Here is a 15,714-nt window from a genome sequence, read left to right as displayed (position 1 = left end):
TCACGATTACTAGGGTCTGGAAGGAGAAATTTGGGTGGCTGGAGGGCAGCCGAAAATGCAGATGATGATCTTGTGGTAATGGCTCCTTATTGAGCAGGATGTGGTTTGTTTTCCAGCCCAGAGAGGTATCATCAAGTTCTGGGATGAATTTGGTTATTTATCAGCAAACTGGAACCAGCCTCCATCTAGTGAACTGCGTTACAAGCGCAGGAGGGCCATGGAGATCCCCACTACGATTCAGTGCGGTGCGTCTGATCCAGCTGCTTCTCTCTGGGGAAGGTGGGGACACTCCTGGCTGCAGATGGGGGCAGTTACATGTATAGGAGATTTGGGATGGCCTGTCACAATCCGTTCCTAGGGCCTGTCTCCTCTGCAGTTTGCCTTTGTCTGCACTCAGTGGTACTCTTTGTCATCTTGGCGTAAGGCTCATTTCCTGCACAGTTCACTAACTGATCTTTAGGTGCCCTGACAGAGCAGGGCAGGTATGGCCAGTAGCAGTGTTGAGAGCAGGCTTAGAAATGTCATATGAACTGGAACTCATCAAAGGCACTCATCCCAGCACCAGAGTAAGATCTGAAACATCCTCACAGGCAATGGGAAGTGGCCAAGTAATTTATACCCTGATGCACTGGCCTGCACTGTGTCAGCACAGAGGGAACCTTTTACACTTATCTTGGAATTTAACCCAAGTTCTCTTCTTTTCACCTCTAAACAGCTCTGGCTTAGCCCTTCTTGGGGTGATGGGAAGCTTACCACCATCACTTTGTCACCTGGAAGAGGGACACCGAACTTCCTTATATTGTCCCCAAGACTTAAGGATGTGATTGTAGGAAGGAATTTAAGGCCATTCTTGTGGAATTATTTGTTAGGCTCTTCTGCCTTGATGGTTGTCTCAGTCTTTTCAAGGTTCTTCTGAAGGAGGAGAGGCTTTACTCTCCTTTTTCTTGTCTTCCCTTGTTGATATCCTTCCAGAGCCTGATTTAAGGACATTTGGATTTTCTTGGCAGAACTTGATTTTGTGAAGCTGTTGGTTTTCTGGTAGGCCAGCAATACTCTGGAATACAAATTTGTGTTCCTGGTTCATGAAAAATTTAATAGATTTTTTTTTTAGTGGGTAAGTCACTGATTTGTGTTACTTTGCTATCATTAAGAGACAGTCTGACTGCTGAGCTGAGCTGTGATGTCAGGACTGGCTGTTCAATTCAGTGTGTATGTTGCAGCAGGAGTGTGAGGTCCTCTGTTGTTGGTTGATGCCAGGTTTCGTTGCATTTCTTGTTAGGGTTGTCTTCGAGGGTTTCATTCAAGCATTTTGTGAACACGAAGAAAGAATTCACTCTATATATTCTGTGACTGTCTCACTTTTTTTTTGGCTGCTAGTCTTACTATTGTTGGATACACTTTGGTGTGGTCCTTGGGCATTAAATGGGCTATGGGAAAACAATTATGTGCTCAGGCTGTGTATTTCTGACTTGCAAAGCGTCTATCTGACAGATGTCTGTCTGAAGTGGCGGACTCTCCCATTCCAGCTGAGCTCAGTGGAGAAGAACTACCCTGACAGCTGGGTGTGCTCCATGAACCCTGATCCTGAACACGACAGGTAAGAATCAATATTAAGACTTTTCTGCAGGATGCCTTATTCCGCACATTTGGAGCTTTTTTTCTGGTTGTCTGTTCTTTGAAAACATTTGGAGGGATTCTGTACCTTTTAGGTTGTGCTCACAGTCTGTGAAAAGGCAGGAGTGGCAATTGTGTAGGGAGCTGAATGCTGGGTAGGCGTTTTTGATGTGCGAATTGCAGAGGACATCCTCAACAACTGACAGGTGACACCAAACTGGGAGGAGCAGGTGACAAATCAGGCAGCCACAGATCCATCCAGAGGGAGCTGCAGATGGGAGAAATGGGCCAGCAGAAAAGTATCCTGACATTCAACAAGGAGAATGCAAAATCCTGTCCTTGGGGAGGACAGCCCCAGCACTGGTGTGTGCTGTCCATCCCAGAGCTGAGCAAGCTCAAGGCATTCTCATCAATGTATACAAACATCTAAAAGCAGGCTACAAAGAGGACAGAGCCTGGCTCTTCCCAGTGGTGCCCAGTGGCAGGACCAGACACCATGGGCACAAACCGGAATGCTGGAGTGTTCCTCTGCATATCAGAAACACTTTTTTGCTGCGAGGGTGACCAAATCCTGGCCCAGGTTGCTTAGGGAGATTGTGCAGTCTCCATCCTTGAAGATACTCAGGATGTGGTCCTGGGTTCCTGGTGCTCAGTGGCCCTGCCTGAGAAGGGTGGAACCAGATACACCCCAGAACTGCCTCACTGAGCCTGTCAACCAGTGATATGGTGAAATTTGGATCCTCGATGGTTTTTCTGCACTGGCATCAGAAATACTATTGTAGGTTTAGATTATGTTAATTTTGCCATGGGCAAAATAGATGATAGTTGGAGAACTGTCATGGTGCAGGCTGGGAGTTAGGTGAGTTCAGGGGAGCCTTGCAGTTGTCTTTATTGCTCTTACTGCTCCCACCCATCAGACACCAAGTTGCAGGAATTCCACTTGGTTGGGGTGAGCCCAGGAGGGACATTTTGCCTGCTTGAGGGAGCAGCACAATGGTTCACTTTCCAGTGATGTGTGTTACAGTTACAAAACGTAGGTAGAATCTAGTCATTTATTTGATTGAGGAAAATGATTGCTCTAGGCTACTTCTCTGTGGAGAGCAACACTGCAGGAAGCCAGTTCTTGTCTGTACTGTGTAAGGAAGGGAAGCTGCTCCACTGTAACTCAGATCCCTTGGCTCAGGGCTTAAAGACAAAGGGGATGAATCCAGGCAGTAACTTTTGATTGGAATAAAAAATTTAACATCTATGGCCAAAAATTTTACAGAATATTGATGCTATTTCAAAGTATCGACTTCCTGGCTTTTTCCTTTTGGTACCTCCCAGTGGAAGAATACCTGTGCTGACTTCCCTGTTTGCTCCATGTGTATGTAGAGCTCCTGCTGTAGAGCTCTGAGGAATGTGGCAGTGCTGAAGATGTTCGTGGACAAAATGCTGGGGCAGGGCTGAGCCTGGAACCTAAGAACGGGCTGCCACATCCCCAACCCTTCAGGTGGAAGCAGTAGCAAGGCCCAGAAGATGTTGCTTGTAGACACACACAAACACAGACAGACAGTGTATGTACACGCATCTGGCCCCCCAGATAGCACAGGTGGGCATGTGCAGCACTCCCACAGTGAAACTGCTCTAGCAGTTTCATCCTTTTCCATCTTGGCTTGTCAGGATGAAGGCCCACTAGTGGAAATAGTCATGTCTATACCTAGCCTCCAGATCTTGTTCCTCTGGTTACTTACATTGGGATAGACAGGCCCTGAGGCCTGCAGTCCCAGGGGTGAGGTATACAGACCTCCTTCTGTGGTTACACATAGCACACACACACTACAGACCTCCCAGTGTCTCACAGTGGGCATCTCTCTGTCTTGATTGGATTGGGATCCTTGCTCTTCCCAGGTGCTTTCTGCCTTGAGACACCCAGAGATCTGCCTCCATCCCTATACCCATCTCCGTCAGCTGGGCAGAACTCACCTGTGCCTCCAGTAATCAACTTCTGTGAGTCACCTTCAGACATCCCCTTGTCTGCTCCCAGGTAGCCTCCTGGTTGGCTCCTCTGGCCTGACATTCTATGGCTCATGTTCATTCAGTCACAGCAGCTAGAGGCACGCAGGTACTGTGACCAGTGGTCCTACTACATCTGCTAGCACTTGCACTCCAGTAAACAGGTGTGCATGCAGAACAGAGGCCCTCACCTTAGAAAGGGGGAGACATGGAGGTTAGTACACAGAGGTGTACTGACCAGCCAAAGGTTTATGTACAACTAGCCCTTGTTATAGTCTATTTTTCTCATGTTTGTTCTTCCCAAATAATCTCAGTCCTTTTTTGGTTTCATCCTGTTGGTCCAAAAAATGTTTCAAAGGGCTGCCCGCATTGACCAGACACCAGGACTGAGGTGGCCATAGGCTAGTCCTGGCAGGACCCCAAACAAGGTTTCTGACCCTCTCAACAGATTTGCATTCCTCAATTCCCAGAAAGCCCAGTTCACATCCCCTGAGCTGCCTTTGGGCCTCTGGGCTTGTGGAAATGGACCCCAGATGAGCTGATAGCTTCTGGGATGGCAGCTCCTGGGATGGCCTGATGGTAGCCATGAAAAGGTGTTATTCAGGTCCCCTAACCTGCCATTATATTTGTGCACTTCTGTCTGCAGATGGGGTCTTTATTATATCACCTACCAGGAACTTGATTTACTGATGAAAGATTTTAGATTTTTTATTTGCAATACCTTGAAAATTGGGGGTGGGTGGCTGCATTTCATGTGAGAACATGTTGAGGTGTTGTTTGGACTGAATCCGAGTGTCTCTGCAGTGTGTGCTGTGCCATCCTACATCCCCCAAGAAGGAAGCTGGGAGAGGGCAGGTGGGGCAATTGCCACTGGTGAGCCAAACTTCTAGTCATTTTAGCTTCAAAAGAGATCTCAGGAGTCTTGCTCTGGAAGAATAAATAACTCCAGGACATTTTTTGATTAAATATGCTTACATGTGCTTTCCAGCAGCAAGTGCAGTTGTGTCCTTTACATGAAGCAGAAGTTGCTCCAGCACTCCTCTGGTTTTTGTCTAGGGCCAGTTCCAAATGCTGCACTGTTGGTCCTTGTGCTGAGTTTGGAACCTTCACATCTGTGTCCTGACCATTCCAGATATTTGTAGTGTCTGAAGGATGACAGGATTTGAGAAGCGCATGGGTGGGGTCCTTAAGCTTTTGTACTGTGAGAGTCTGTGCAGGGTCTCATCCAGCCAAATTGGAAATGAAGCAATGTCTCCTGGCATCAGAGATCATATGGTAGTTTTGGCTGCCTCAGCGCAGTGTCCACTGTTGGCACTGAGCTGTTCCCCACCCTTCTGGTTTGTCCACCTACACTTCAGTGACTGCTTTGTGGCATGGTCTTCCAGATCATGGGAGCTGAATTCCCTTCTCAGGCTCTGTTACGGGAAGCAGTCTCTCCCTCCAATGCCACTGTCTGTACTGAGGTCAGCACCAGGTGCCAGCATCGCTCACTTTGGTACAGAGAAGGCAGTGTCTCTGGTTCACACTCTGAAATAGTGTCAGGCTTGCTTGCCTCTATTCTCCCATGTGATATCCAGTTGGATCCTAAATGTCATTTGAATGGGTGGTTGAAGCACCAGATGAAGATGATTGTGTGTCTCAAAGCTCCTTGAGCACCACCAGAGTCTTGGTTTTCGTCCATTATGACTACCAAGATAATTCCTCTGTTCTGATTTACTGCCGCCAGTGATGAAATCTCTGGGTTTGGATGTCATGAGTAGTCTGAATTTTTCTTGTTGCAGAACTCAAGATACTTTCGTTCTTTACTGTGCTGTGTAAGACACAGCTTGGCAATGCTTTCATAGCCTTGCTATGAGCTGGAAGACACATTTCTGTGCTGGGACACCTGTTTATGGTGCCACTTATTCAACTTTATCTTTGGAAACTGCAGGTTTCAAGTCAGGCAGTCATTTTCCAGTGATGACACATACTTCCTTAGCCAAGGAAGTAACCAGTGCTTACACTGGTTACACCCCAGCAGTGCTTCAGCTGGGAAGAGACTGATGGAGAAGGTGCTGCTTGTGCTTCTTCTCGTTCACAAAGCTGATCAGTGTGTATCTGGTAGATAGAGATCTTGATAAAATCATCTCTCCCCAGATTCTTGGAGCTTTGAGTGTTCTACAGAGAGAGCAGGGTTCTCCCTTTACTAATAAGACTCACATCTGCAGGTTAGCAGCTTGGCTCCAGTTCAGTGGGATCTGCTGGATCTCTTGTGTTGTAAAGGGGCTGCTTTCCTGCTTTATCTGCTGCTTTGCTAGCTCAAACCATTCTTCCGTGACCTTACTCCAGCAGAGCTGATCCTGGTCTGTCTTTCCATGACTCCGCTTGGTGATAGGAGATGAGCCTGGGCTCAGTCGCCTCTTCCTCCTCTGGCAGTGCTCCTGAGGGCCAGCTGCTCAGCCAGCACTTCGAAGGGGTATTTCCTACCTCTGTTTTCCTTCTTTCTCAAGGTCTCTTCCAGTATTCTGCACCTGAGAGGACCTGGGAGAGTAGGATACTCACCACTCTTGTAGGCCATAGGCTGAACAGGATGGAAAAGGCAAATATCTACAGGATATTGCAAAGGACACTGCCTGGCCTTGAGTGGCAAGGCAGAAAGCATCTGAGGCTTGGAAGGCTTGTGGTAACGTCTTAATCATGGGTTTCTGGTACTATGCTTTCCTTTCTGAAGTCTGTAGAAAGGAGAACTGATACGAAGAAAATAACCTGATAGGAAGGAAAATTTCTGAAAAAGTCTGGAATACAGATGCAGTACAGAAGCTACCAGCTGTCGTAGCTCCTGGGCTCTAAATTGGTGATTCCCAGCATAAATGCCTTTTTTATTGACAACTGTGCTTTTGATCCTTAATTCATACCTGTTTTCCAAGATGAAAACCACTGCTTTTGAGATTGTGGCTATTGCAGAAAGGCAAGTGGCTTTCCTGCTGCATTTGGAATGGGATGTTGGGATAATCCTGTGTGAGATGATACAGGTTCTGCTGTCCTTGCTGAGGCTGTCTTGCATTCCCTCCATGCTAGATGTGAGGCAGCAGAGCAGAAACAGAAAGTACCACTGGGAACTCTAAAAAAAGACATGAAATCAAATGAGGAAAAGCAGAAACAACTGACAGAGAAAATCCGCCAGCAGCAGAAAAAGCTAGAAGCTCTGCAGGTGAGTCTGGAGGTCTCCAGCTAAGCAGAGCAGGTGTGATGGACCTCCTTGTGCAAAAGGCTGCCGCTGAGTCTGAAACCAGCTATGCTCTTTCATGGGGCTGGGGCTGTTGTAATAACAGAAATTTACCATCTCACCTTGCGTTTAATTTTCTGTTGGGAAAATGGGAATGACAGCTGAAGGGATATCTCTTGAAGGACACAAAACACACCATATGATTGTTGGTTTTAGCCTGGAAAACTGCTGGGATGGGTTCAGGCAACCTCTGGCAGCTTGTAAACATGACCTTTCTGATTTTTTTTTTTGGTAGAAAACCACTCCAATTCGATCTCAGGCTGACTTAAAGAAACTTCCTCTGGAAGTGACCGCACGGCCTTCAAGGGAGGTAAATGGGATCCTGCTGTAGGCTTTTACTCTTCTGTGCTTCCTTAGCTGTTCTGAACAGCAGTTCTCCCACTCTTCTACCTTTCCTCTCTCTCTCTGCCCTCCTTTGTTTCAGCACACCCGAACTCAGCGCCCGCGATCTCCTCCTTTGCCTGATGTAATCAAGAATGCTCCCAGCAGACCACCAGGATCTTCACCTCCTTCCAAGTCCTGCTGTCAGCTGAAAAAGAGCTCTTCAGACCGTCCAAATACCGGCTCTCCCAAGCTAGCCAGTATGCTCTTCAAGGAGGAGCCTAGCACGTCCAGGACACACCATCACACTGTGACAGCTGGGAAGTCTAACAGCACTATAAAAACTCTTGCCAAACCAGGTACAAGCATGAAGTCCCTCTCTGGCCTGCAGAGCCCCAAAAGCCCACGTGAGACACCCACTTCAAAAGCTGCCAGGGTTCCAGCAGTAAGGAAATCTGCCTCTGGCAGATGTGTACAGGTAAGAATCAATGGGCTGAAATCTCTCAGCTCCTCACCCACTGTCCTGCTAAGCCTGTCTGCTTTGTCTTGTGTATGTGCACTGTGGGTACTGCACAGGACAAGAGGACTTTTACATTACTCTTGGGTTAGGGTGCCATTAGGGTGCCATTTACACCCCTGGAGAAGACTGGTCCCATCTCTTTCCTGTTAGACCAGATTGTTTCCCCAGGAAAAAAAAGTCCATGGAGTGGTGGGGTGAGCATTTGCGTGATAATGTAGCACCTCTAAACCTTCCAAAAAAACTAATTAACTACCAAATTAAATAGTGGATATTGGGCTTTTTTTTTTTTTAACTTGGCTGCAAGAAGGTTTTGGTTGGAAGCAGGCTGGAATTAATAGCTAGAGCTTATTCGCTTCCTTCAGGCGTCCAGCACTCGAAAGAGGGCCTTGAACATCCCAGAGGATGGGTCTGAGGAGGGGGAGCCCAAAAAGGAGAGGACAAAACGAGGAAAATTTTTGGCAGTGAAAGAAGAGAAGGATTCTAATGAGGTGGTGGTAGAGGTGAGAGTGTACTAATTTCTCCAGCAGAAGGTATTTGTCAGGTGTTTATAATCTCAATGGGAGGCAACTAACGTGAACTCTCTCTGCTCCCAGCTCACAGACAGTGCTGGAGAGGAAGAGTTGTTGGAACTGAAGAAAGCACAGAAAGGTGAGAAATGAGCCCTTGGGCTGCCACCAATATCTGACATAGAAAAGAACTGTTGCACCAGTTAAACGTGTGATTTCATTAATGAGATTTTTAAATAAGAAATAGTGTAAATTTGAATTCCAAACCCCAAGATTACTCTAACTTGCATGAAACATTTTGGCTGGGAACCCATTGGTTAGACCAGAGGCAGTTGTGGCATGGAAAGGTCTGTGATCGACGGCTGCATCACATTGTCGGGTGGGGCTGGGCTGCAGGGTGTAGCTGATGGCATGTTCACACTTCCTGAGTGGATCATGCAGCCATGCCAGCTGGAAAATTCTCAGGACTGTATCCAGATCTGCAGCACTGCTGTGAGAGAAGAGGGACTGGGACACCCCAGGAAAGGTGATAGCCAGGGTGTTACTGTACCATCTGCTAGATCAGGACATCTTTTCAGCATGCTTCCAGGGAGCTGTATGGAACATGACCGACTAGGGACATATGGCAAATTGTCCTAGAGACCATCATGAGACTGTAAAGCCCATGTCAAACAGCTTGGAGTACAGGAGGAACCTTCCATCTGGAATTGCCAGCTCATTTCCATGCATCTTCATGTTTCTCAGCAGGAGCTGACTTGTGTGCCCATTGTGTTTTGATGGTGTCCATACTGTTTGAGGGCATTGTCACGGGTTCAGGTGTGCTTCCTGCTGAGGTGCCTGAGTCTCTAGAGCTCCTGTAGAATGTCCTTTCCAGCAGCTGAATGTTTGCAAACACCTTTGCTTCCCCCTCACAGATAAGGGGCTACACGTGGAGGTGCGTGTGAACAAGGAATGGTTCACAGGCCGTGTCACGGCTGTGGAAAGGGTCAGGCATGCAGTCCGGTGGAAGGTGAAGTTTGATTATGTCCCTACAGACACCACACCAAGGGATCGCTGGTAACTATATCAAGCTACTGGATTTTGGAGGCTTGTTTTGTTTTTGGGAGGAAGGGCCTGTTTTATTGCCATTAGATACTGAAGACAAATATGCTGCTGTCATGTCAGGAAATGTGTGAGGTCAGGACTGTCCAGGGCTTCATAAGGAATGGGCATGACAGACTCCATCCGTCTGTCACTCTGATGCCTGCCCTGGAGGCAGCTGTTGTGTGTTTAGAGGTCTGTGTGACACTTGGGTACGCGTTCTGATGAAACTGTTAACCATGTTTCAGGTATGTCCAATGTAGAAAAAGATTCCTGACATTCCCTTAATACTTTTTCTCAGGGTAGAGAAGGGCAGTGAGGATGTAAGGCTTATGAAGCCTCCCTCTCCTGAGTACCAGGCTCCAGACACACAGCAAGAAGAGGAGGTGGTCATGGCTGAACCTTCTATGTCGGATTGCATCAGAACTGAGCCTGACACCACTGGTCCCAGCAGTAGCCAAGAAACAGTTGACTTGCTAGTCCAGATCCTTCGGTGGGTTCACCACAGACTTTGTGAGCTCTGCAGTCTGATTGCTTCAGTCTGTTAAACTCCCAACTCTGGCTTTGTGTTTTGTTTTCCTCCACAGGAATTGTTTGCGATACTTCTTGCCTCCAAGTTTTCCAATTTCCAAGAATGAGCTGAGTTCCATGAGCTCAGAAGGGTTGTTAGCATTTCCCTTGGTGAGTTCAGTACTTCTAGAAAAGTAAGTTTGTTTTTCTTCCCCACGCATATTCCATTCTTATGGCAAATGTGCATCTTGCTGATGCAAGAGTGCACGCTTGAAAAGATAATTTGGATCCTCGGCAGACTAACATAGCTGAGGAAAAGAATGAGAGCTCTGAGAAGTGCCTTGAATCTTGTAACAGTTGTCTGAGGATTTTTCTAATTACCATGCATCTGTGTGGGAATGCTGTTGCCTACTACTATCTTAAATTCTTAACCATTGCTGTTAAACTTCTAAAAAAAAGAGACCAGGTTTGAGGTTTGTAGAAGCAGGAGGTAGACATATCTGCTTGTTTTGCACCCAGCCTTATAACTTATTTGGAGACAATCTTAAAAATTATAAATAATAACAAGTAATTATCCCCAGATTCACATAATATTCTGAGTTGGAAGGAAACCACAAGGATCAGGTCCATCTCTTAGGTAAATGGCCCATACAGGGATTGAATCCACAATGTTAGTGTGGATTTAATTCCTTTATAGACTATTTACTTCAGTGTGAGAGAACATGGAAGCCAACCCCTTCCCACTTTTCCAGGAGAGCAGGTTGACTGCCAGTGGGTCATCTGCACAGCTTAAGACTTTTGACCTCTGTTTATTTGAGCACAGGACAGGTGGGACTGAGTTTCCACCAGCAGCCTGGTACTGGGAGGACCAGTGCTGGCTGGAATGCAGGGCAAGGAAACTGGCATATCTGACTTTTTCCTTCTCCAACATACCACCAACAGAGACCTTTCCAAAGAGGCAAATAAAAAGCTGCCTGCAGATGACCACATGACCAAAGCCAGTTCTGTTTTATACTCTCACACTTGCAGTGTGTGTATTGGCAGTCTCTCTCTTGTCTCCTCCCCTTCTGTTAACTCAGGCATCTGCTGGCATTTGCCAGAGTTACCACTCCTGCTTCTTCCACAGGACACCTTGGTTGTGTCAGGGGTTTTTAGTGAGTGTAGCTGTCACTACCTTGCAGTGAGAGGCTGTGTTGTCTGGATAATCTGTACCAAGGATACTCAGTGTACAGGGGTTGTCAGTCCCGCAGCATACCTGTGGGTTTAGGCTTTTTAAAGTACACTGAACCCTTAATCTAAATTCAGGCGGCTTTGGGGGCAGTTCTAGTATTGGAAGAATGTGAAAAGCTGTGTGAATTCCGTGCTGGCTGGTGTAGGTAAATCAGATGTAAATATGAGTGTGGGCAGTGCATGCAGGGGCATGCCATGGGGAGGATTTGATCATGGGGGCCAGGAGTTTGAATTTTCTTCAGCCTGTGAGTGCACATGTTCTTGTGAGGCTTGATGCTTTCTCTTAAAGTGACTTCTGTTGTGTTTTGTCTACTACAGAAAGAATATTTTAAGCAGTATGAGGTGGGTCTGCAGAACCTGTGCAATTCATATCAGACACGTGCCGATGCCCGAGCCAAAGCCTGTGAGGAAAACCTCCGCAACTCAGAGAGGAAGCTGAGGGAAACAGAGGAGAAACTGCATAAGTTGAGGACTAATATCATGGCCCTTCTGCAGAAAGTGCAGGAGGTGGGTGAGGAGGAGGAGGAGGAGTGGCAAACCCTGAGCTGCTTCAGAGTAGCCACCTGGCTCATCCCTTCCATGCATTACAAGTGTTTCAGTCCAGCGTCTCACTGGGCTCCAGCTTCCTCAGCTGGGAACAGCCTGGTCTGTCACTGCCCACCCCTGGGATCCAGACTCTGGGAGTCCTCATGTGTATTAATGCTCACAGAATGATTTCTCATGGGGTGTACATAATGCACAGGTTCTGTTTGTTCTCTGCCGTAAGGCTGCACGAGAATTTCCCTAGGCATAGGCAGTGCTCAGCAGGGAGTTCTGCCCTGTTCTTGGGCAGATTCTGAACTTCATATATAGAAATGTAAACCTTTAAACAAACAATATGAAAAAGTCTTGTGGTAAAATTAATATATTAGTTATACTACCAAATTAAAGTAGAAAATATATCATTAAAACATTTCAATAAATAAACTAACTTTAAATTTAAAAACTACTTTAATAAATTTAAGATCAACCTGGAAAAGCTACTGAAAGCATCTGGAAGCAGTTGCTCCCTATTAGGAAAATGTTATGTCTGAAAGAACCCCAACCAAACCTGCCTTGACCAAAATCAGTACAGTAAATCCATCACTTGAGTGCGTTGTTTGAGCATGAGGTGCTGATGGGTTTCCATTGTTGTCTTTCAGATACTGACAGGGAAAGCTGGGGGTGCTATCACTGCAGCTGTCAGCAGCTGGAGGTTGGGGCATAGAGGCTGAGCAGGCCAGATGTAACAGAGGATGCTAAGCTGCTCTGGCTTCTCTTTTCTTGCACTGTTTTTCAGGATTCACTTCTCACTGGTATTCCTTGTTGCTTTGGTTTCAGGACATTGATATTAATACAGATGATGAACTGGATGCATATATTGAGGACTTGATCATGAAAGGAGACTGAGCAGCTCCAGTACAAGTCCTGGAAAAGTGCAGAAGAGCTGGCTGCTGCAAAGAGTGATGTGGATCTCTGTGTGGGGGGACTGGGGCAGCTGATGAGGAGACAGTTTTTTAGACAGTGCTCATGTTGGTGTACAACTTGTTCCCATGACTGTACATGAGAAACATTCGTGCTGTTGGCAGGAAAATTTTAAACTTTGTAATTCTCTGAATCTCTCCCTTTTGTTTATAAATATTTATTTTTAAAAGAAATGGGAACTGTTCCTGATACAATGAGTGTTTTTAGTGACGTAGAAGTGTGAGTACCCCTTCTGCAAGTTGAGTATATTAATACGCTAAACCTGGGAGCTCAGAGCACTCTGCTTAGCCTACTGGTTCTCCAGTAAGAACCTGGCAGCAATTAAAAAATAAGCCTTGAGTTGTGGCAGAAGAGGTCAGGATGTCTTTGTGGAAGGTACTGGACTTGGGCTAGAGGAAGCCAAGCCATGAATTGGAGCTACAGAAAGGAGATGTCCATATATGAGTGTGAGCAGAGGGGATGGAACCTCAGTGGATCTCGGAAATTTGGCACTGCACCTGCAGTGAGCTTCATGAACAGGAGGTGAAACTGCCACCATTGTAAAAGCTAAGAGGCTGAAGGTCCTTCTAGGAAGAGGATCAGCTCCTCAACTGCTCACACTGGGCTGTGAGCATCAGAGGAAGAATGCTGGAGTTCAGGTTCTCTGCTTGCAGTCACTTTATCACTCACTTCTGCTGCTGTTTCTTTGAGACATAATTACAGTGTCAGAAGAACTCCTTGACCACCTGACAATAAAGTGTCCCCTGTTCTATTGTTACCCCCTCAGGTTTGTGTTGCTTTGATCAATTTGCTCTACCAAATATTTTTATTATTAGAGATTTCTAATTATTAGAGGGAGGCTATTTGGAGTCTTTAGAGCTACACTGCTGATTGGCATCTGGCCCTGTGTCTGCAGCAAGGAAAATACCTGTCCCTTATCCTTCAACTGCAGCCAGCTCCTGGTAGGCCACTTGATGTCAAGGGGACTTGGTCAGAGTTTGTGGGCTGGCCAGCAGCTTCTCAGACCTGCTAGGACAAAGTGTCTGTGGACTCATGATCAGACTAGAGTCCCCTGCAAGCCAGATGGTTGGAGAAACATGGTGTGAGCAAGAGGTGGGTACTCTCTGTCAGGGAGGTCAGGTGGAATGGACCCTTGGAGTTGCCACCTGGATGTGTAATAGATGTTTTGAAGAAAACCCTTCCCAATTAAATACCTGTTGCACAGAAAATCTTTGGCACTAATTGTTTATAGTCCTGAAGAAATCCCAAGTTTCTACACACCGCGGAAGAGGGAGAAGGCTTTTGCTTATTACCCGAATTCCAGGTGCTTGTCACAGCACACGGTGAGACTGCTTCCCTCCAGAATCTGGGCCTGACATCCCTCAATAAATGAAGGTAAGGAGTATTCTCCCATCCTCATACACCTTCCTGCACAGAGGGGGCAGCGTTTCTTAAACAAAGGAACAGGCTCTACCGGTCTCTTGTTTCCTCACACATACTGGAGGTTTGTTAGCTGTGATGATACACTGCAGTTTCTGATGAAAATAATCTGGAGAAGATGCATTTTTTTTTATTAAGGTGAAAGAAGTCTTCATCCTTCGCAGGAGCCAGCAGACATTCTAGAGGAGATTTTGTTATATTGCAATATACAACAAAATAATAATTTAATATAATTTTGTTTTATTGCAGCTGCTGCTTTACACAGGCTGTAATTTCTTCCACCAGAGGGCACCAGTGTGGGGCTAACAACTCTTACACAGTTCTTGAGCTTCCTGGCAGAGTTTGGTTCCTTACTTCTTTCATGTTATGAAAGTGCAATTGTTTTGAGGTTTGGGGTTTTTTTCCTCTGCTGTGTGGAACTTCTCATTTCTAGTTTTAACTCCTGTTTTTTAATGCATTTAATTTTTTTGATGTTCTACCAAGGTTTTTTGCCAGGAAGAGCTAGCCAAGCATTTAAGTGCCAATAAAACAAGTTTTTCATTCTCAGACCCTTTTGGGCAATCCTCTGCAGCTGCTTTTTTTTTTTTTTTTTTTTTTTTTTTTCCCCCCTCTAAATTTGTTAAGCAAGTCTGTGTCACATGAGGTTTTAGAAGCACCTTTAAAACCCATAGGCTCAGAATGCCTCCAGAGGGGATTCAGACAGCTGGCTCTGAATGGGATACACTCCAGAGCTATATCAGGTGGTTCAGGGCATTTCCCTGTTTAGCTCTTAAAATCAGGGGTGGACATTGCCCCACAGCTCTGCACCACACATCTCTCCCATGAGTGTTCTTCCCTGTGTATCACACAGGGATGTCCCTGTCACATCTTGAAGGATGGTTCCTGCTGCCATCAAGAACCTGTCCCCTGCCTGTAACCCTGTCATGACACCTCCGTCCTGCAGTTAAGCCTCTTGATGCCTCAGGTGTGCCCTTAAGTCTTCCTCTATACTTTCAGCTGTTTCTTACAGCAGAAATACTAAGGACATGAGTTTCATTTCGCACAACATTCCCCATCTCCTCTCTGTGGCCAGCTTAATCCCTTCTTTATGCCTTCCATATTTGAAATTCCTCCCAGAGCTGCCAGCTGGGTATTTCATGCCAGCTCACTTCTGCTGCATTTTTCCTTCAAGCTCTACCACATTCCCTTAGTGTCTGCTGAGGGCAGCAGGAAGAGCTGTCAGATGACTGACATTCTTGCCTGCGGGAAACTAAAGACAGTGTAGCAACGAGGGTCACTCTGGGAGAAACCAAGTGGGTCTGGGAAATTTGCTAATTCTTGATAATTGCTGTGGATTAAAATGCTGTGGAAATGGACAGGATACCCTGTGTGCACAGCTCTGTAGAGGTGTAAAGTAACACTGATCTGGTTTGAATGGAGAATACTGAGGGGTGTGGGTGCATGCACTTTTGGAGGTGTTCATTGTCCCTGAAAGTTTCTCAGTATCCAGAGTTGCTTCTTAGCAAGGAAATGAGGAGCATTGTGTGGTTCCTGTCTTTTGGAGCACTTCTTGACGCACTTTCTGTCAACCAGAGCTTTCACCTTGTCTTGGTTTGAAAGACAAGAAGGCAAGAAGGAGGCTCCTGCCTCCAAAGTTCCTGCCAAGGAAGGCAGAAACGTCCCTTGGAATGGAGACTATCACCCCCTTCTCTCTGAATTATTGTAACTTTGAAATTAAAGGACTTTCAGCAAAGATATGGGGAAAAGGAATA

At 46.2% G+C, this 15,714-nt stretch overlaps 1 protein-coding gene across 4 annotated transcripts in view; it reads left to right on the top strand.

The window, feature by feature from the left end:
• The window catches only part of MORC2 (MORC family CW-type zinc finger 2), a 50,982-nt gene extending 36,478 nt beyond the window's left edge, over positions 1-14,504 (top strand). For 2 of the 4 annotated variants that reach the window (XM_066199546.1, XM_066199548.1), the window contains exons 15-26: positions 117-245; positions 1,492-1,597; positions 6,667-6,799; positions 7,110-7,184; positions 7,299-7,673; positions 8,078-8,215; positions 8,309-8,363; positions 9,136-9,277; positions 9,603-9,794; positions 9,889-9,982; positions 11,360-11,548; positions 12,401-14,500. In XM_066199546.1, the coding sequence (XP_066055643.1) occupies positions 117-245; positions 1,492-1,597; positions 6,667-6,799; positions 7,110-7,184; positions 7,299-7,673; positions 8,078-8,215; positions 8,309-8,363; positions 9,136-9,277; positions 9,603-9,794; positions 9,889-9,982; positions 11,360-11,548; positions 12,401-12,469 (1,697 nt within the window). In that variant the 3' untranslated portion in view covers positions 12,470-14,500. Of the gene's footprint in view, positions 1-116; positions 246-1,491; positions 1,598-6,666; positions 6,800-7,109; positions 7,185-7,298; positions 7,674-8,077; positions 8,216-8,308; positions 8,364-9,135; positions 9,278-9,602; positions 9,795-9,888; positions 10,006-11,359; positions 11,549-12,400 lie in introns of all 4 variants that reach the window. The other 2 variants (XR_010723345.1, XM_066199547.1) reach the window with 2 other exon arrangements.
• Positions 14,505-15,714: the final 1,210 nt, after the last annotated feature.

The sequence above is a fragment of the Chamaea fasciata genome, unplaced genomic scaffold (genome assembly GCF_029207755.1).
Source record: "Chamaea fasciata isolate MVZ Bird 193981 ecotype frontalis unplaced genomic scaffold, bChaFas1.0.hap1 SCAF_18, whole genome shotgun sequence".
In the NCBI taxonomy this organism is placed as follows: Eukaryota; Metazoa; Chordata; class Aves; order Passeriformes; family Sylviidae; genus Chamaea; species Chamaea fasciata.
This window is presented reverse-complemented; position numbering and strand designations above follow the sequence as displayed.